General features: G+C 41.9%; 1 protein-coding gene across 1 annotated transcript in view; it reads right to left on the bottom strand.

The window, feature by feature from the left end:
- LOC149440129 (C-type lectin domain family 2 member B-like) overlaps nucleotides 1-18,176 on the bottom strand; it is a 35,765-nt gene extending 17,589 nt beyond the window's left edge. The window contains exons 1-2 of the mRNA XM_089658902.1: nucleotides 17,955-18,176; nucleotides 3,623-3,682 (exon numbers count right to left, since the gene is read on the bottom strand). Coding sequence (XP_089515028.1) covers nucleotides 3,623-3,682; nucleotides 17,955-18,000 — 106 coding nt within the window. The 5' untranslated portion in view covers nucleotides 18,001-18,176. The remainder of the gene's footprint in view (nucleotides 1-3,622; nucleotides 3,683-17,954) is intronic.
- Between the last annotated feature and the right edge of the window lie 2,613 nt (nucleotides 18,177-20,789).

Raw genomic sequence — 20,789 nt, 5'->3', positions numbered from 1 at the left:
GCACAACTGATTGGGCTTCTTGTGTTGCTTCTCCCTATCAAAGCCTGAGCTCTGCTGTATGAGGCTGATACCAGGTCTAATTCTGGTATGCACATTGCTTGCATTAAAAATAAATTAACTTAATAATGTATGAATGAATAGAAATCTGCATAATTGGTGTCTTTTATGTATTCTGGCTTTTAGCCATATAGTGATGCTAAAAGGTAGAATTTAGTTTTTTAATTATTGTTATTAATAAACAGGATTTATACAGCGCCAGTTTGCACAGCGATTTACAATCGAAAGGGAGACAGTACAGGTACAATACAATAAAAGAGGGTTTAGAGTGCCCTGCTCACAAGAGGGAAAAGGGGGAAAGGTACAAAAAGTGATAACTGTGGGGGATGAGCTGACGGAAGAAATAAAAGTTCAGTTAGTTGGAGGTGTGATAGAACATGCTATACTTCCCTGCTTTGTGTAATGGTTTTGCACAGAGCAGGCCCCAATCCTCCCCATCTCAGGACCCCGGATAGCTCCTCCTCCCTGCTGAGTTCCCCCTTAGCAAGCCATTTGAAAGGGGGGGGGGTGGTTCATGTGTGCTCGCTCCTGAGCCCTGCTCTGTGAGTCCATTGACACAGAGTGCAGCTCGGCCCTGCCCCACTCTATCCTCACTAGCTGTGATTGACAGCAGAAGGAGTCAGTGACCCTCTGCTGTGTCAATGAAGAGGGAGAGAGCCGGGATAGGTCCTGCTCTCATGCACATCACTGGAACAAGAAGGGCTCAGGTAAGTATTGGGGGGGCTTGAAGGGGAGCTGCACACTGAAGGTTTTTACCTCCATACATTAAATGCATGAAGGTAAAAAACTTCAGCCTTTACAACCTTCCCACTAAGGAAACTTAGGATTAGACAAAGAAGCATTCCTGAGGTCCGAAATATATTACCACCCATCTGTTACTGACGTCATTACGTGCGATGTCCCTTTCAGTTCTGGTTCAGGAGCCGGCTTGTGCTCCAGTGTTGTTTGGCTCATGCCTGTGTATCCACCTCTGCAAACGATTAAGGACTGATGATGTGCCTGTGACTACTTTGTGAGTGTGTTTTTACCTCTTCCTTTTTACTGGTTTTAATAAACTGATACACTTAGATGGTGGTGCCTTCTGTTTTTTTTGTTGTTTCAGTGCACAGAAATTATCCAATACTTTGCTGGAAGAGCTTCAGCCATCGAACAAGTGGTCTTTTTAATACTTGGACCCTTGTTTTTCCAATCCCATAGTGACTTTTCTTTGCTTCTGGGGCTCTACCACTCTCCAATTGCACTGGCTTGTGCTTCAGCATGGTTATGGCTCCGTTCTGTGTATCCAATCCTGCTAGGCCAAACTGTGCATTGCTGCCCGGCCGTCTCCCTGCCGAGCTCTGCAAGCGATTACCGACTGATGGTATGCCTGTAACGTTCTACCTTTGAGAGCGTATTTTAACCCTTTTTTTTACTGGTTTTAATAAATTACACTTAGATGGTGGGGCCTTCTGTCTTGTTGCTACATCATACAATGCTGCTTTGTTTTTTGGGTTTGTCCCTACAATTGCAGCCAAATTGCTTGTATACTCCTACATTAACTCTTGGAGCTTTGTTTTCTTGCTTTATAGAAATCTTCACTGAAAGAAATACAGGTGTAAATGCTCTGTTTTATATACCCTACCCTACCTCGATCCATGGTGCCACACTCCAAGGACAGCTTTAGGTGGAGTACATTGGCCTCTTGGTTGTGGCATTAGGACAGGACAATAGTTTTCACCTGGAATGGTTGTTTTATCTTGCCACATCTGGAGGATAGGGGTTTTTGTCCTGGATGTAGATTTCTATAGCACAGTTAGAACAGCAACCAGATTCCATCTGCCAGTGTTTTCAAGGCTAGAAAGTCTGCCATGCAGTTTCTATAGTAAGCCTGCATTGAAAAAAATGACAGCTGAGGGTTGTAACAGTCAAAACCTCCTCTTCTGTCTATATAGTGCACATATACACTCACCGGCCACTTCATTAGGTCCACCTGTACAATTGCTTGGTAACACAAATTGCTAATCAACCAATCACATGGCAGCAACTCAATGCATTTAGGCATCTAGACGTGCTGAAGATGACTTACTGAAGTTCAAACCGAGCTTTAGAATGGGGAAAAAGGGAATTTAAACATGGTGGTTGGTGTCAGACAGGTTGCTCTGAGCATTTCAAAAACTGATCTACTGGGATTTTCACGTACAACCATCTCTAAGGTTTACAGAGAATGGTCCAAAAAAGAGAAAATATGTAGTGAGCGGCAGTTGTGTGGAGGAAAATGCTTTGTTGCGGTCAGAGGAGTATGGGCAGACTGGTTCAAGATGATAGAAAGGCAACAGTAACTCAAATAACCACTCGTTACAACCAAGGTATGCAGAATACCACCTCTGAACGCACATGTCGAACCTTCAACCAGCTATAGCAGCAGAAGACCACACCGGGCGCCACTCCTGTCAGCTAAGAACAGGAAATGGAGGCTACAATTCACACAGGCTCACCAAAATTGGACAATAGAAAACTGGAAAAGCGTTTCCTTGTCTGATGAGTCTTCATTTCAGCTGCGACATTCAGATGGCAGGGTCAGAATTTGGCGTAAACAACACAAAAGCATGGATCCATCCTGCCTTGTATCAACAGTTCATGGATGTGCCGCCAACAAATCTGCAGCAACTGCATGAAACTATTATGTCAATATGGACCAAAATCTCTGAGGAATGTTTCCAACACCTTGCTGAATCTATGCCATGAAGAATTAAGGCATTTCTGAATACAAAAGTGGGTCCTAGCGGTACCTAATAAAGCGGCTGGTGAGTGTATGTGTACAGAGTGTTTACATGGACCAAGGTCTATCAAACCATGTTCAGTTTTCCAGGCAGAAACATTAAAAAAATTAAGCAAGTACCCCAGCTCTATTGTTATGCTGCTGCTTTAATAAGGCACCTGCTTCATCACCCCCAAATTATCACTCAAATCATCAGGAGATGCTGTCTGCTAACTGTTCGACTTTACGAAGCTAGCTATACATTTGGGTGGTTGCCATGTTTGTATAGCTTGCTCACTGGAATTGGCATGGAGACACATTGGACTCCTTCAGCTGCCATTGTGCTTTCGCTGGGCTTCCAATGTGTCTCAGCACCTTTAAGAAGGAATGGGCTCCCTCCAGGCATACCTGCCCTTAATATATCCATTGCTATACATGTTCCAGTATGGAGACTCTCACATTTAAGGGTCAGGACTATACAGAGGGGCCTTAACAAGACAGTGAGACATCCACCATATATTTGCAAAAACGTGCAACTAAATCCTCTGTTTTTAATGAAAATTGTTAGGTGCCAATTTGTTGTTGTTGATTTTTTTTTTTTTTTTGTTTGCAGGCTAACTGGTAAATGTGCTGGGAAACTTTTTGTATGTGCAGTGCAAAACCTTTCCAGCTAGTTATAAATTGGGATGGATGCCATTTTTTTGTATAGCTTGCTCAATGAAAATACTTCAAACAAAGCCATCCCAAGATTTAAAACATTCAGCAAAGGAACATCAATACAGCTCAGTACAATACACAATCTTTGTACATACATACACTTTTTCATACCTTGTTTATGGTAATATGCAGCATTTTTGGGGTCTTTGATTTTGAAAGGTTTTAAATATTCTGTTCAGAGAAAAAAAACATAACTTTTCTTACATCTACTTTTAGGACAATATATCAATATATAGTATAAGAGCAACAGCAAATAATGTACACAACAGTGTAGGCAGGGGTCTGTACTCCCCTCTGTAGGTGGTGCTAGGTTTTAGCAGCAGTGCAGAAGGAGAAGGATGGTGTGAGGAACTTAGCTCCTCTTTGACTTCCTTCTGCAATCGTGGCAGCTGCCTTATTGGACGCTGGTGCCCTGGTTGACCCCGTGGCCATCTTGGGTGAATGCAGTGCTGATTTAAGGAATTTTGGCTCCCTGATTTGGCACATATTTTGTGAGTGGTTAGTGTAGGAATAGTTTCCCTGTCAGGGAAAGTATATAGAGTTAGGAAAAGGTTCCGGAGGAGTAATACCAGTGCAGGGACCACAGTCTCCTCTGCTTTAGGAAGCCTCCCAGCCAGGCCATATTCCCGCTCCTCATTGCAGAAGTTGTTGGCATCAGTTAACAGACTGCTGCTACAGGTTCCATAAGTGACCACAGATGGCTGTGCATACCCACTGGACCTTATTGTACCTTGTTGGAACTTTCTACAATAAACACTTTACATTAGGAACTACTGTCAGGAACTATGAACCGGGCAGAGACAGAAAGTGCAGTTAAAATTACACCTTTAATGAAATAGCAAATATAACATGGATCAGGAACATAGTCAAAACAGAAGCCAGGGTTTGGGTGCCAGAGCAGGTTATCAGATGCGCCAGGGTCAGGAAACCAGAAGTCAGCATAGTCAGGAGCCAAAAATCATGAACAGGAATCAGAAGAGAAGTCAGACAGACTGAGTTGTACCCAGGAACCTAGGCAGGAAGACACGGGGGATCAGAGACCACGCAAGGGCAAGGAGGAAATGAGCTAAGCTGCTAAAATAGCAGAAAGGGCTGGCTGTAGGCTGGACTAATGAGGAGGGTAATGGTATCCAGGTGAGTCACTGTGGAAACAAGTGGCTGGTAATTAACTGACAGATGAGCAGTTTCTAAGCACTGAAAGAAAAGGGCTGCTCATTAAGTAGCAGGAGCCCAGCCCTGACAGCTGCACCCTGCTCACACTTATGCAGGCCATACATTGGTTGAATTCTGAACGAATTTTATTTAGAAAATCGTAAATTTTGTAACCTGATGGTGCCACCAATAATTTCAAAATTCGACCAACCCAGCCTTCAATTTCATCTCATGTTATTACAGAAAATAATTTTTGTGGCCAAGAGTTTTTCTTTCTCTAGAAATTTGTTAGTTTTTCAAAATATTTCCAACATGCCCGACCACTCAAATTCATGGGTCGCACGAAAATCGGCAATATCTGTAGCCCACTAATGGTGCAAAATTTGAACAAAAATTCTTAGAAAACATTTTCAAAAGAAAATTATTTTGGAATTCGACCCACGTATGGCCGGCTTTACACTATATAGCAAAATATTTATGGATATTCCTCCAAATGACTGAGTTCAGGTGTATATAGTGAAGAATATGGTTACTGCTGACACATACATTATAGGCAATTGTGCTTTTCGAGGCTTGCGACAACATTTTGGTGAAGGCCATTTTCTGTATGACTGTGGTCCTGTGTACAAAACCAGCTGCATAAAGTCATGGTCTGACCAGTTTGGTGTGGTGGAACTCAAGTGTCCTCTACAGAGCCCTGACCTCAACTCTACTGAACACCTCTGAATAAAGACACCCCTTGGTACTGCCTTATAAGCACACCATTTTCGGTTTGGAATCTGAATTAACATTCAGATCAAAGTATTCCTGTAGCGCTTGTTGAACCTTTAAGATGAGGTCTGAGTTTCTCAGAAGGGAGTTGTTGAAGGCCCATCTACCGTCCTTTGGTTGTTTGTACATGGAGTGTAAAGAGAGGCAAACTGCATCATGCTTCAACCAAGGTATGGGCTGAACATCACAGGAGATTATTTGGGGTAACATAACACTTGTCTTGGTCCAATGATGTCATCCATCTTGGACCATAGCTGGCGAGGATGTGAAAAATATATATAGTCCTGAGTCTTTTAGTGAATTTCCAACCAGACGTCTGCTATAAAGCATAAGATCTAAGTAATTTGAGAAGTGGACCTGGTGTTGGGTTTAACAATGTTGAAGAGGTCGTTGAATAGAAATGTTTCCTGTCCAAAGTCAGATGTATGATTGAGTTGGAGTCTTCACACAGGAGTAGGGCGTCCTTTGGTGTGTTTGTAGTTTTGTCAAAAGCTCAAAGGAAAAAATAATCTGCTCACCATTTGGAGTGCAATAGGACACTATTGTTACATATGTGTCACTACATTGGCCCACTAAAATGAGTTAACTTCCCTCACAATCCACTATTTGGAGATCACAACTAAAAGGGGTCAAACGTTTGTCATTTGTCTGCTGGGGCCATTTTGTTTTTGACGATCTCAAATTCCCAAAGGGATGCGTTAAGTAAACAATCATAGAAATATAGTTTGCATAGCAACTCAATGGACATCAACAGAAATAAAAACATATGGTGAACAAAAAGTAGTTATGGATTCCTGAAAACCCCTATTCGGGTATTTAGTCTATTATATCTGGAGTTACATAAAAACATTACTTGTAAATACCGGAATTAGTACCATCCCCCTAGGTGTGTGCTGAATTGAATCATGAGCGTATTGGGGGGGGGGGGGGAGTATATAATAGGAACAGGGAATATACATTCTACCATTATCCATAATACAGAAGCTTTATATAAGATCTGAGAGCAAGCTTTTCCAGCAAACCTCTAAAGGATATTATCATCTAATCTATAAAGCTCTTTAACAGTGCAAAGTACAAGCTAATGTGGCTTAACGATGTAATCATCTATAAGTTACCAAGGTCAAAGTGGTAATTTGGGGGGGAAGGGGGGCGGGGGTTAGGGGAAAGAAAGAGATGTGGGAAAGAGAATAAGGGGGTGGGGGGTGGGAAAGAGAATAAGGGGAGGGGGGGTGGGAGAGTTAAGTCAGGAATGATAAAACCTTAAAGATCAAGGCCCAATGTTGACTTCAAGCACCTTATTACAAAAATAAAAACAAGTAAACATTATTATACTGAGAATATTCAAAGGAATGTGGTGTTCTCCCTGTTAATCTTTAAATAAGGATCATCTAACGTTCAGAGCAAAGGTCGATCTCCGGATCGTTAAAAACTAAAATCAGAAATCTTGTCTTTAAGAGATCAAAAACACAGAAAGTCATAAAAGCTAAGTAGTGACAGTCAAAAAGCAGGATGCATTCGCAAAGCCATAGTCCCACACATTGGGGAATAGAGTGGGAGATAAACAATGTACCCGTTTGTGTAGGATATTGTAATTATATATGTATTATCTCACAGAAGTGAGTACGCCCCTCACATCTTTGCAAATATTTGATTCTATCTTTTCATGTGACAACACTGAAGAAATGACACTTTGCTACAATGTGACGTAGTCAGTGTACAGCTTGTATAACATGTAAATTTGCTGTCCCCTCAAAATAACTCAACACACCGCCATTAATGTCTAAACCGCTGGCAACAAAAGTGAGTCCACCCCTAAGTGAAAATGTCCAAATTGGGCCCAATTAGCCATTTTACCTCCCTGGTGTCATGTGACTTGTTAGTATTACAAGGTCTCAGGTGTGAATGGGGAGCAGGTGTGTTAAATTTGGTGTTCTCGCTCTCACTCTCTCATACTGGTCACTGGAAGTTCAACATGGCACCACATGGCAAAGAACTCTCTGAGGATCTGAAAACAAGAATTGTTGCTCTACATAAAGATAGCCTAGGCTATAAGAAGATTGCCAAGACCCTGTAACTGAGCTGCAGCACGGTGGCCAAGACCATACAGCAGTTTAACAGGACAGGTTCCACTGAGAACAGGCTTTGCCATGGTCGACCAAAGATGTTGAGTGCACATGCTCAGCGTCATATCCAGAGGTTGTCTTTGGGAAATAGACTTATTAGTGCTGCCAGCATTGCTACAGAGGTTGAAGGGGGTGGGGGTCAGCCTGTCAGTGCTCAGATCATACGCCGCACACTGCATCAAATTGGTCTGCATTGCTGTCATCTCAGAAGGAAGCCTCTTCTAAAGATGATGCACAATAAAGCCCACAAACAGTTTGCTGAAGACAAGCAGACTAAGGACATGGATTACTGGAACCATGTCCTGTGGTCTGATAAGACCAAGATAAACTGATTTGGTTCAGATGGTGTCAAGCGTGTGTGGCAGCAACCAGGTGAGGAGTACAAAGACAAGTGTGTCTTGCCTACAGGCAAGCATGGTGGTGGGAGTGTCATGCTCTGGGGCTACATGAGTGCTGCCGGCACTGGGGAGCAACAGTTCATTGAGGGAACCATGAATGCCAACATGTACTGTGACATACTGAAGCAGAGTATGATCCCCTCCCTTTGGAGACTTGGCCACAGGGCAGTATTCCAACATGATAACGACCCCAAACACTCCTCCAAGATGACCACTGCCTTGCTAAAGAAGCTCAGGGTAAAGGTGATGGACTGGCCAAGCATGTCTCCAGACCTAAACTCTATTGAGCATCTGTGGGGCATCCTCAAAACGGAAGGTGGAGGAGCGTAAGGTCTCTAACATCCACCAGCTCCATGATGTCTTCATGGAGGAGTGGAAGAGGACTCCAGTGGCAATCTGTGAAGCTCTGGTGAACTCCATGCCCAAGAGGGTTAAGGCAGTGCTGGAAAATAATGGTGGCCACACAAAATATTGACATTTTGGGGACAATTTGGACATTTGCACTTAGGAGTGTACTCACTTTTGTTGCCAGCGGTTTAGACATTAATGGCGGTGTGTTGAGTTATTTTGAGGGGACAGCAAATTTACATGTTATACAAGCTGTACACCCACTACGTCACATTGTAGCAAAGTGTCATTTCTTCAGTGTTGTCACATGAAAAGATACATGCTGTATAGATAACTCCACCCTTTTGTTCTTTTCCCAGTAATGCACCTTAGCTTCAAGCCTCATGTCATGAAGTAGATCACATTATGATCTTTTGACCTTTCCGATGTTCATTGTTTTAAGTTTCTGTCAGTTTATGGAATAAACTTCACAAGATCTACAAGGTGTCGTCTGGATCGAGTCACTGCCTGTGATATTCAACTAAGATTGGAGTTATCGCTATCTCATCAGAACTGTAAGTTACAGAGATCACACTTTCAATGCTTAGATTGGAGAGACAGAACACTCACATTATTGACCAGGCCAGAATATGACCTGGGCTAGATGTATTTTACACAACAAAAGGATAGCCAAGGACTCTTTGGTATGTTACTTGAAAGGACTTGGCCAGCATCTACTATCTAATAACATGAAAAGGGGCATTAAGTATGGTAAACAGCATTCTTGTTTATCTAATTAATAGTAAAAGAATGATGCAGTTTAGGAAATATCTGGACAATTTTGATTAGAATTATAACTGCAAGCTGTCCAAGCCCAAAAGGCATTACCTGTCATCCAGAAGATCAAAGGGGCCAGTCAGAGTGCTTGTCATTGTACTGAGTTGAAAAATGTGTATATTAGGGAAGGTTCTTTTGGTTAAGAGTGGCAGGAGAAAGTGGGCCCTCTGAAGGTTTCTGATGATTGCATGAATATTCCAAGTACCCTGTCATCTGCCTTATCTGTACCCAGGGGCGTATTTACCACAAGGCAAACAAAGCATTTGCCTAGGGCGGCATTTTTCAGGGGGGGCACATGCTGCATGGGGACCAGGTGAGATCCCTAAGAGGCTGTGGGCTGCTTGATAGTGTATGCCGAGCCCAACTGTCATTCCTGGGGATGGCCAGAGACACTGGAGGGGGGGGGGTGGCGTTGTTAGTGGAAGGCTCTCTCGGATAGAAGGGATGGGGCAATGGGGAGGTGGTGTTGTTGGTTACTGTTAGGCTCTCTTCACCAGAGGTAGGTGGGGGCGTCCAATTTTTGTGTTGCCTAGGGCAGCACAAAACCTAAATACACCACTGTCTGTACCTCTGTCTTATGGATTGCCTCTGAGCTGATTAAATGCATCTCTCTGGAGAAGAACTGTTGGACTAGTTGCTGCAGGAAAATACATTTATAAATACACACATCAGCCGTCCTAATTGATAGATGACAACAGATTCATAAATATACACTTGTCATCCTCCCAGTGATATATGACAACAGTATGGTGGGGTCCAAGACACAGAGAAAATAAGGCAGTTCTCCAGCCTTCTAAAGGCTATAAACATAATTAGTGGTACCCTCCACAACCCATAGCTTAAAGGAAGATTTTCAAAAACATAAACAAATGAAAAATATGTAAACATAGCAAGATAAAATAATGAAAAAAATGACCATAAAAAAAAATATTTTTTAAAACATAAACAAATGAAAAATATGTAAACATAGCAAGATAAAATAATGAAAAAAATGTGGACCATAAAAAACACATGTGGCTAAGCTGCCACTATTCAAATGTAGAAGAGGCAGCCATCAGCAAGGACATCCCATCAGGACCATCTTGTGTATTGCACCAAGTCAAACCAGGACTTATCATTTTGCAGGTATAAAAAGGGATGCTGGCGTAGAGGCACTACACACAGTAGTAAATGGCAAGTGTGTTCTAATACTGTGCGGCGCACATGTCACGGGCCAGTCCAGAGACCTTTAATCAAGATGGTAGACATCAGTGTTAGTGCGTGAATGGAACAGCGTGTGGTGATGAAGTTTCTTGTGAACGAAGGCGTAAAACCCGCGGATATCTACAGAAGAGTTCAAGCACAAAACGGTGATGAGACGCTCAGCTGCAGTAAGATATTTGAATGGTGTAAACGTTTCAAAGATGGCGGTACATCCATCAGTGATGATCCTGGCCTTGGTGGCTCCCAGCCCACAGCAGCCATTCCTGTGAACATTCAGCACGTGGAACGCCTGATACTGGATAATCGATGCATAACCTGTCCTGAAATTGCACAAGAGACGAATCTTTCTTTGGAAATGATGAGCACAATGATGATGAAGTGAAACCAGCTGTCCTAGGATGGTTCAGGCGTACTGACAAATCTTTCTCTACTGAAGCTTTCCGGGCATTACTTAAACGCTGGGAAAAGCGTATAAATGTAGCAGGGGAATATGTAAAAAAATAAATGCAGTTTCCACTCCTCGAAAATGGTTCTTTTATTAACTAAAATTCTATGTCAAGTTCTGCTATATAAACTCAAAAGTCCTTGTTTGACTTGAACGCAGACAAGCTCATTCTATTGGCAGAGCTGTTGTTTGTTCAAATATTTCATGAAAAACAGGTCAAAAGAAAAAAAAAAAATTGTACTACACAATGACTGTGATTTGTGCCTAAAGTGGAACTAAAGCAGCGTCTTTTTTTTTTTCTCATTTTTTTATTGCAACTAGGAAAGTAGAGACTTAAGATGTCTCTTCTGCAATAAAAGCTTCTTATCTTCCTTCTTATCTTGCAATCTTCCATTTTTTGTTCACTAAGCTGTGCATTCGCAAATCAGTGTACAATCCTGGCAGACCAGCTAATGAAGACCACCAAACCTGGAAAAATCCAAGTAAAAGGCAGATATCGGCACCAGCGAGGGAACTCACAGACGTCACTTCGCTGGAGCAGAGTTGAGTATAATTCTGCTATAACTGTATCAGAATGTATTGAAAACACTGCAGGTAATAACCAAATTCCATATCATTGAAGGTAATTTTTTGTGGTTTTATATATAGATTCCCTCGTTTTTTATAGTCCGGACTAAATTTTTTTTTATAAAATATTTTATTTTTTGAACATTAATATAAAATATTATAAATTAGTTTTATATAATTTCAAGCTAGCAGTTGGAGCTCCTTGCTCCTTTCCACATCTTCCTGGCTCAGCTATGCTGAAAAAAAAGCCCTTTTTTCACAAAGCCCAATAGCTAAAGCTTAAATTTACACCTACAACAGAATGAGTCAGAGCAGTGACACCTTCCCCTCTCCTCCAGCTCTGCTCATTAAAGTTCCATCTGAAGTTTCAATCAGAGGGAGGGAACCTGAAGGCGTATTGTACCATCCTCCCATCAGTGAAGACTCCTTTTCAATAAGTCCTCATGCACACGAGATGTTTTTACAGCTGTTTTTGGCTTTGGCATTTTTTTCTACAGCTAGTAAACTCCCCAGCATGTTATCCTATGTGTCCATAGGCTTTAATCAGCGTTTTTCAGCACGGAAAAAAAAACAGAACTAGTGAGTTTCTATAGGAGTTTTTTAGCTGTAAAAATGCTCTAATAAGGAAAAACGCGGGTAAACGCTAATGCAAAAATGCTGAAAAACTTGCGTTTTTAAACGCGACTTTGCACAGCATTATTAAAATGCCACGTGTGCACGGAGCCTAAATCTCAAGGACCTTTCAAGGGGTGAAGCCACCTACCAAGCAATCCTTGTTTGGGTTTGTGTGAATGCTGTTAAAATGGTTGAATTTCACGATTATGCAGTTATTTCTACATTTTAATAAACAGAAATACAAACATTTTTTCATCATTATATCTTTTAAGTGTGCAATTGACTTTAAATGGTTCTTGAGGGTTATAGAAGCTACCTTGGACCTGTGGCAAAAAGTAACCCCCCTGCCCCTTCCTCATTATTTTATGATTTTTTTTCATGGAAATAAAAACAATAATAAAACATTCAGAGCAACAGAACACAAACAACAAGCAATTACATGATAAAGGAAAAAACCCCACAAATACAAAAACTTAGACTAGTGTGTTGGTTCCAAAGTTCACAAATGAAACAATGGGTTACCTCAGAGAAAGATATTCTGCCTTTAAATTTGACCTCATTGCCTTGGGTGTTACCCCACTTCTTTCTAAAATTAAAACATATGCTACAACGATAGCTTGAGCTAGACTATGGAAATATAGGACTACTTTCTTAGTAAAGGAACTCTCTCTACCTACATAGGTTCTACGACTCCTCTGTTCTCTAACCCTGAATTCCCTCCAGCACTACCTTCTCAATTCTTTCCAGCTGGGAATAAATTGGACAATACTTGGATTGTCCAAACATTGGTTATTGGAGAATGTACCTCTCTACAGTCCTTGCTTCCTGCCCTGGTACCTGGAATATCCCTATGCAGGGGTGTATTTACCACAAAGCATTTGCCTAGGACGGCATTTTTCAAGGGGGGGGGGCAGCATTGCCCCTAGGAAGAAGGAATGGAAAAAGGGACACACGCGGCATGGGGACCTGGTGGGTTCTGAGAGAGGCTGTGAGTTTCATGGCGGTGTATGCACAGCCCGACTCTTGTTCCCGGGGATGTGCATAGCTGTGAAGGTGAGTGTCTTTCTCCGTCCTGCCATGGCTGGTGTATGGGGGGCAGTTGTTGGTCAATATCAGGCTCTTTCTGTGGGGGGGGCCGACAATTTTTGTGTTGCCTAGGGCAGCACATATCCTAAATACACCACTGTCCCTATGGTTACGACGGCATCAGCTTTATGTGTTTATTCATTGTCTTATATTAATTTCTCCCATACGAAGATCAGTTATTGGATTCAAGAGTCTTCTCTTAGTGGAGCAAAGTCCAACCCATGTACTATTTATAACAAAGAACCAACCATATATGGGATTTTTTAGGGTGCGAAAGGATATATACAACAGTTAAATTCCAAAAGTGTATTCCATTTCTTCAGAACAATAAAAATGCATACCATTCTAGCCATAGTAACTTATTTGCAAATGAAAAAAAAATATTTGTTTTACAGAACACCACTGACCTCCTGACTCTTTAATAAAGTGCTTATGCCGTTTCTAAGCCAGATGGTTTCCAAGGTTTTGGATAGTGATGTAAGAGATTTCAGTGGTCATTACACAACGTATTTTGTGGGTCCCAAGCATCTCACTTTAGGCTCTGTGAAATATTTAGGAGAACCTCAATCCTCCTTGGTTGGTTCTTTGTTTTCTGTGATTTGGGGGATGTTGGGGCCCATCTGTGCGGTTTTGGCAGTATATATCAATTTGGTCCCATGTACTGTCTATATAATATAAATTGCTTATTCAAGATCTTTATCTCCAGGCCCCACACTTCTTATCTAAATGGGAAGAAGAAGAGTCACCCATCTCCCCATCTGACTGGAACCCTTGCTGTTAACCCAGAAACTCTCAATTTCTGCTAAACACCAAGAATAGAATTCTAAAATCATATCTTGATAAAATAAATGTACTGGTGACCTGCGGACCCTGCATTCACTATATCCGCTCTCCCTGGACCCTGCATTCACTATATCTGGTCTCCCCGGACCCCGCATTCACTATATCCGCTCTCCCTGGACCCTGCATTCACTATATCTGGTCTCCCCGGACCCTGCATTCACTATATCTGATCTCCCCGGACCCTGCATTCCATTCACTATATCCGCTCTTCTCAGACCCTGCGTTCACTATATCCGCTCTTCTCGGACCCTGCGTTCACTATATCCGCTCTTCCTGGACTCTGCATTCACTATATCCGCTCTCCCCGGACCCCGCATTCACTATATCTGGTCTCCCCGGACCCTGCATTCACTATATCCGCTCTTCCCAGACCCTGCATTCACTATATCCTCTCCCCCGGACCCTGCATTCATTATATCCGGTCTCCCCGGACCCTGCATTCACTATATCCGCTCTCCCCGGACCCTGCATTCACTATATCCGCTCTCCCCGGACCCTGCATTCACTATATCCACTCTCCTCGGATGCTGCATTCACTATATCCACTCTCTCCGGACCCTGCATTCACTATATCCACTCTCCCCGGACCCTGTATTCACTATATCTGGTCTCCCCGGACCCTGCATTCACTATATCCACTCTCCCCGGACCCTGTATTCACTATATCCGCTTCCCCCGGACCCTGCATTCACTATATCTGCTCTTCCCGGACTCTGCATTCACTATATCCGCTCTCCCCGGACCCCGCATTCACTATATCTGGTCTCCCCGGACCCTGCATTCACTATATCCGCTCTTCCCAGACCCTGCATTCACTATATCCTCTCTCCCCGGACCCTGCATTCACTATATCCGGTCTCCCCGGACCCTGCATTCACTATATCCAGTCTCCCTGGACCCTGCATTCACTATATCCACTCTCCCCGGATGCTGCATTCACTATATCCACTCTCTCCGGACCCTGCATTCACTATATCCACTCTCCCCGGACCCTGCATTCACTATATCTGCTCTCCCCAGACCCTGCATTCACTATATCCACTCTCTCCGGACCCTGCATTCACTATATCCACTCTCCCCGGACCCTGCATTCACTATATCTGCTCTCCCTGGACCCTTCATTTACTATATCCACTCTCCCCGGACCCTGTATTCACTATATCCGCTTCCCCCGGACCCCGCATTTACTATATCTGGTCTCCCCGGACCCTATATTCACTATATCTGGTCTCCCTGGACCCTGTATTCACTATATCCGCTTCCCCCTGACCCTGCATTTACTATATCCTCTCTCCCCAGACCCTGCATTCACTATATCTGGTCTCTCACAGTACACAGAACATGGAAATGCAATTATTTTAGTAAATATAAACTGCTAAATACCTTTTCTCATCAGCAGTATATAGCAGTCTTATGACTTCTATCAGTGTCCAGCAGAGCACTGATAAAGCTTGTAGGAGGAGTTTTCATTCTGCTCTGACTGTCCTTTGACAGGACCCCTGACCCTCTGTCTGGACAGTGCTGATTGGCCCTGTACTGATCACATGCTCCCTCCCAAGAGAAAAAAAAACTCTCTAGCAACACACACCAGACTAAGCATGTGCAGCCTGCCCCCAAGGCTCTGTTCTGTCAGCAGATGGATTTGGGACAGCAGAAGAAGAGGAGGATCAGAGAAGACAGGATCAAACAGCCTTTTTACACAATGCACCCCTTAGGTTCCACAGTGAGTATTACAATCATGCTTTACTGCATATACAGACTGATTGTACTGTTGTGGGTTTAGTAACACTTTAAGCCCAACCCATCTCCCTCTTATTGATCTTACCTGGATAACCTAAATCTCTCAGGAAAGACCTTTTACACCATATTCTCTCTGCTGCCCGTACCACCATAGCAAGATGCTAGCAAAAAACTGATACCCCCAGTATGACAGAATGAGTATGTGAAATGAACAAGATGAAATCTATGGAGGAAATGATACACAGAGGGGAACAGGTTTTGGAACCAATTAAGGTGTCCTGGTTCCAATGGGAATATTTTCGGACCTTCAATGTATTTTCTAATTTTCTATCATTCTAGTATATTGTAAATCCATACTGAGTCTTGTAGTTCCCTGGAATGTTTCCACGAGCCGGGCCCTCCTATTCCTTCTGTACTGAAATGTATTGTAATTGTATTGTCTCCCTTGTATTGTAAAGCGCTGTGCAAACTGTTGGCGCGATATAAATCCTGAATAATATATTATATTAATAATAATGATTCAGTGGTCCAGAATGGGCAACAATACCTTTAACCACTTCCCTTCCGGCCCATGTGTATAAATGGCCGGACGGGAGCAGTGCAGGAGCAGGTTGCCGTTCATAAACGGCATCCGCCATTTAAGACTGTGAGTGCTCCCTGGGAGCGTTCCGGTGCCCACTGTGTCCGCACACCGATCGCTGTACAGGACCTCTGTGCCAGGTCCCGATCATGTGATCACTGATTGGCCAATCAGTGATCACATGAACAGTAGTAAGCAAGATGTCACTTCTGACATCATTGCTTACTACTAGTGAAATCTGTGAATGATCACAGAGATCACATGGTACAGCGCTATTCACACCACCCTTGTACCATGTGACAAGCTGTGACCAATCACAGCTCACACAGTATGTCTCAATGACTGCAGGAATGCAGTTAGAGAGAAGGAGAAATGATTGCTTTTACAGCCTTTATGGGTGTAAAAGCAATCAGTGTAAAAAAAGCAAAAAAAAAAAATCTTCATCACCCCCCACAAGTAGTACATTGTCACTATGGTGATACTGTACTGCTAGGGTGACAGTATGTAAAAAAAAAAAAAAACAATAATATAAAAAAAACCCACAAATGTAAAATACATTTTTGAAAAATTATAATTTTTGGTTATGAAATCGTTTGGGTTATTTTTTTTTTACTAAAAAGATAGCTGAATATATTTTGGGCACGATTTATGAAGAAATATTATTTATTTGCAAACTTTTATAAGAAAAATACTTTTATTCAAAATTTTTGGACTTTTTCATTTATATAGCAAAAAAAAAAAAAAAATCCCAATGGTGAATAAATACCAGCAAAATAAAGTTTTATCTGTCTCAAAAAATGCTAAAAAATTCATAAGGGTACAGTGTTGCACGACCGTGCAATTGTCATTCAAAGTGTGACAGCGCTGAAAGCTGAAAATTGGCCTGGGCAGGAAGGGGATGAAAGTGTCCAGACTTGAAGTGGTTAACTAATTGCCACCCGTCTCTTTTTTTCTTCTCCTTCTCCCCTCTTCTTGCCTTTTGCACTATTTTTGTTTTTATAAACTATCATTTGGGCAGGGGTGGACTGATCAATTGGAAACTTGGGCACTGCCGAAGGGCCCGGGTCAGTAGGGGGCCCCTTGAGATGCCCCTGGTACCTTTTTTTATAGGCTTTTTTAAGTTTGGGCAAGGACACAGGGGCCCCATGATCCCCTATTGCCCGGGGGCCCCATGAGTTGTCAGTCTGCCCCTGCATTTGGGTGATCCTGCTGCACATTATAGGATATTACCTAATCCTTTGACCAAACGGCAGAAACAAACAATGTATACTGTGACTAGTTTATCATCATATTACATGCTGTTAAAATAATAGACTATGCTTATCTCAGTGTACCTTGCTTTGTATATTATGCCACATCTACCTTATTTTTACTCCTTTACTTTTCTTTAACCCTGAAACGTCTTATTTGTTGTGTCCAGTAAAAATAGATTATAGCTCTATTATGGATCTATAGATAACTGAAAAAAACGGCATTGATAATCCAGTTCATTTTTTTTTTAAATAGCAACAGAACAAAAAAAATATCAAATACAAAGAGGAAGAAAAACACAAATAAAAAAAAAATAAATAATAATAATAAAACACAAAAACAAAAAAATAACACTGATAATCCAGTTAAACATTTGAAGCCCTTTAGTCTATATGTTAGAGTCATTTTTTGTATTAATTTGAGATAAAATTCAGTAGAAACAGCTTCAGCTTGGCTCTGTGTAATGGCAATGTGTCTCTGAGTGCAGGAAAAAGACAAGTCTTACCCTCCTCGACTGCCTTGTAGTTCGGCTCTCGTTTTCCATTCCCCATCTGGAGCTGGGTATACAGTATACAAATGATGTACAGAGAAGGATACAAATGCTGTACAGAGAAGGATACAAATGCTGTACAGAGAAGGATACAAATGCTGTACAGAGAAGGATACAAATGCTGTACAGAGAAGGATATAAATGCTGTACAGAGAAGGATATAAATGCTGTAGAAAGAGGAATGCACCTCCCAATCTCTACCTGTAAGGGTGGAGACAGATGAAAAAAAAAAAAAGTGGAAATTCACAAGAGAAACAAGCAAAAAGTAAGAAAAATAGATCTTTTAAAATGTTTAAATTTTTTTTTGTTTCACACAATGAAGGACAATGCTTTCATCCGCACATTTAATTTGATTTGAAACAAAATCTGGGTGAAAATATTCTGCCGAACCACAAGCTCTCAATTTCCTTCGCAGAGCTAGAAGATTTGCTTTTAAAAAAAAAAATCTCCTTTTTCTTTATTTTGTATATTTGATTGTTATCCACTTGAAGGACAAGCATTTTCTGGCACTTTTTGTTTACAAGTTTAAATCAGTATTTGTTGCTTGAAAATTACTTATATATATATATATATATCTATATATATACAGTGAGGAACAGAAGTATTTGAACCCCCTTCGATTTTGCAAGCTCTCCCACTTAGAAATCATGGAGGGGTCTGACATTCACATTGTAGGTGCATTCCCACTCTGAGAGACAGAATTTAAAAAAAAATTCAGGAAATCACATTGTATGATTTTTAAAGAATTTATTTGTCTTGCACTGCTGAACAGAAGTATTTGAACACCTAAGAAACAGCAAGAATTCTGGCTCTCAAAGACCTGTTACTGCGCCTTTAAAAAATCCCCCTCTACTCCACTCATTAATCTAACTTAGTAGCACCTGTCTGAGCTGTTTAAAGACACCTGTCCACCCCACAGTCAGTCAGACGCCAACTACTACCATGGGCAAGACCAAAGAGCTGTCAAAAGACACCAGAGACAAAATTGTGGACCTCCACAAGGCTGGAAAGGGCTACGGGGCAATTGCCAAGCAGCTTGGTGAAAATAGATCAATGGTTGGAGCAATTGTTAGAAACAAGGGCGAAGATGTTTCTCATACAATACCAGACCATACAATTTTCGTTTAATCAGTGCAGTAACTACAATCAGTCTGAAAATACAATACAAATACTTTACTTCACTTTCAAAATGTTATTATTTCGTACGAGAATTTTACGTAAGTTTAATACCCTTTTCATTTTCAATATGGAGACTAGCATGGGAAAAAAAACAAAACGGATGATCATTCTTACGACATTCTTATTGCGTGTAGGGGGTATTAATAACTTGTCCTCCAGAGGATTTCCCCCCCTTCCTGACCAGGCCATTTTTTGTGTTGCGGCTCTGTGTTACTTTAACTGACAATTACGCGGTCATGCAACGCCGCACCCAAATGAAATTTACATCCTTTTTTTCCCACAAATTTAGCTTTTGTTCAGTGATATTTGATCTCCTGTGCGGTTTTTATTTTTTGCGCTATAAACAAACAGAGGCTGACAATTTTGAGAAAAAAAACAATATTTTTGACTTTTTGCTATTAAACATGTCCAGTAAAAAAAATTTATAATTCAAATTTTGTCATAAATTTAGGCCAAAATGTATTCTGCTCCATGTCTTTGCTAAAAAAAATAATACTAATAATAGTGGCGATCAGTGACTTATGGTGGCAATCAGCGACTTATGGCGGCGAACAGTGACTTATGGTGGGACTGTGGGACTGCAGCGGACATTTTGACACTGGGTGGGAACTGACTTGGTTGTCACTGACATCCCCAGTGACACCAATACAGTGATCAGTGCAAAAAAAAAAAAACACTGACACTGTAATAATGGCACTGGGGAGGAAGTGGTTAACAATTAAAGGCAATCAAAGGGTTACCTGTGTGAGGGGAGTGTTTTATTAGGGGGCGGGGGTGTGTACCTCTCTGTTACACACTGTTCTGGAAGGCTGTGCCCAGCAATCCGGAACAGTGTGCTGAAAACTGACGGGGAGGAGAGCTCCATTGAAAACAATGAAGCCTTCCTCCCCATCAGTGTTTGCCGGGTAATCACTGGCCCGGTGATTGACACCCACGGTCGCGATCGATGCTGCGGGTAAGGCGGTCACCTGCACACGCCCCCTACCCCGAAATGCAGGATCACGTTTACATACGTGATCCTGCGCACAGGGGCCGCCTTGTAGCAGTATATGTACTGTGGGCTATCCCCTAGTGGTTAAGAATACAATTTATTGTGTTTTTTTTTTTTTACAACAGCATGCAAACACATACATTCATTGTGATTGAGTGAAATATGTAATTTTTGTTTTGTTTTTGTTTTTTTGTGTGTGGGGGGGGGTTTGAAAGCCACTGTTTACTGACATTAACCGCTTTCCGACCGCCCTATAGCAGAACTACTGCTACAGGGCGACAGGGCTGCGCAAAATCATATATATATGTGTGTGTGTGTGTGTGTGATTTTGAATTTCCAGGCAGGGCTACCTGTGATGCTGATGTAATGGGCTAAGCCAAAACATTCCAAAAAACTCTTACGGAGCACTGCTGATTCAGAGGATAATTCAGCAGAAGAGGCCATACAGGAAGAGGAGGGGGTGGAGCAGACAGATGTGGCAGAATCACCACCAGTTTATTGGAGTTGTGGTGGACAAGCTCCAGCACTGAACTCTGTCCTGCATCCTTCCCAGCTGCCAGAAGAGTTACCCAGAGCGTCATGAAGGAAATGTAATGCCCCTGACCATGCCTACTGTCAGT

This window comes from Staurois parvus, unplaced genomic scaffold, assembly GCF_062004578.1.
Source record: "Staurois parvus isolate SC_StPar_1 unplaced genomic scaffold, SC_StPar_1.0 ptg001111l, whole genome shotgun sequence".
In the NCBI taxonomy this organism is placed as follows: domain Eukaryota; kingdom Metazoa; phylum Chordata; class Amphibia; order Anura; family Ranidae; genus Staurois; species Staurois parvus.
This window is presented reverse-complemented; position numbering and strand designations above follow the sequence as displayed.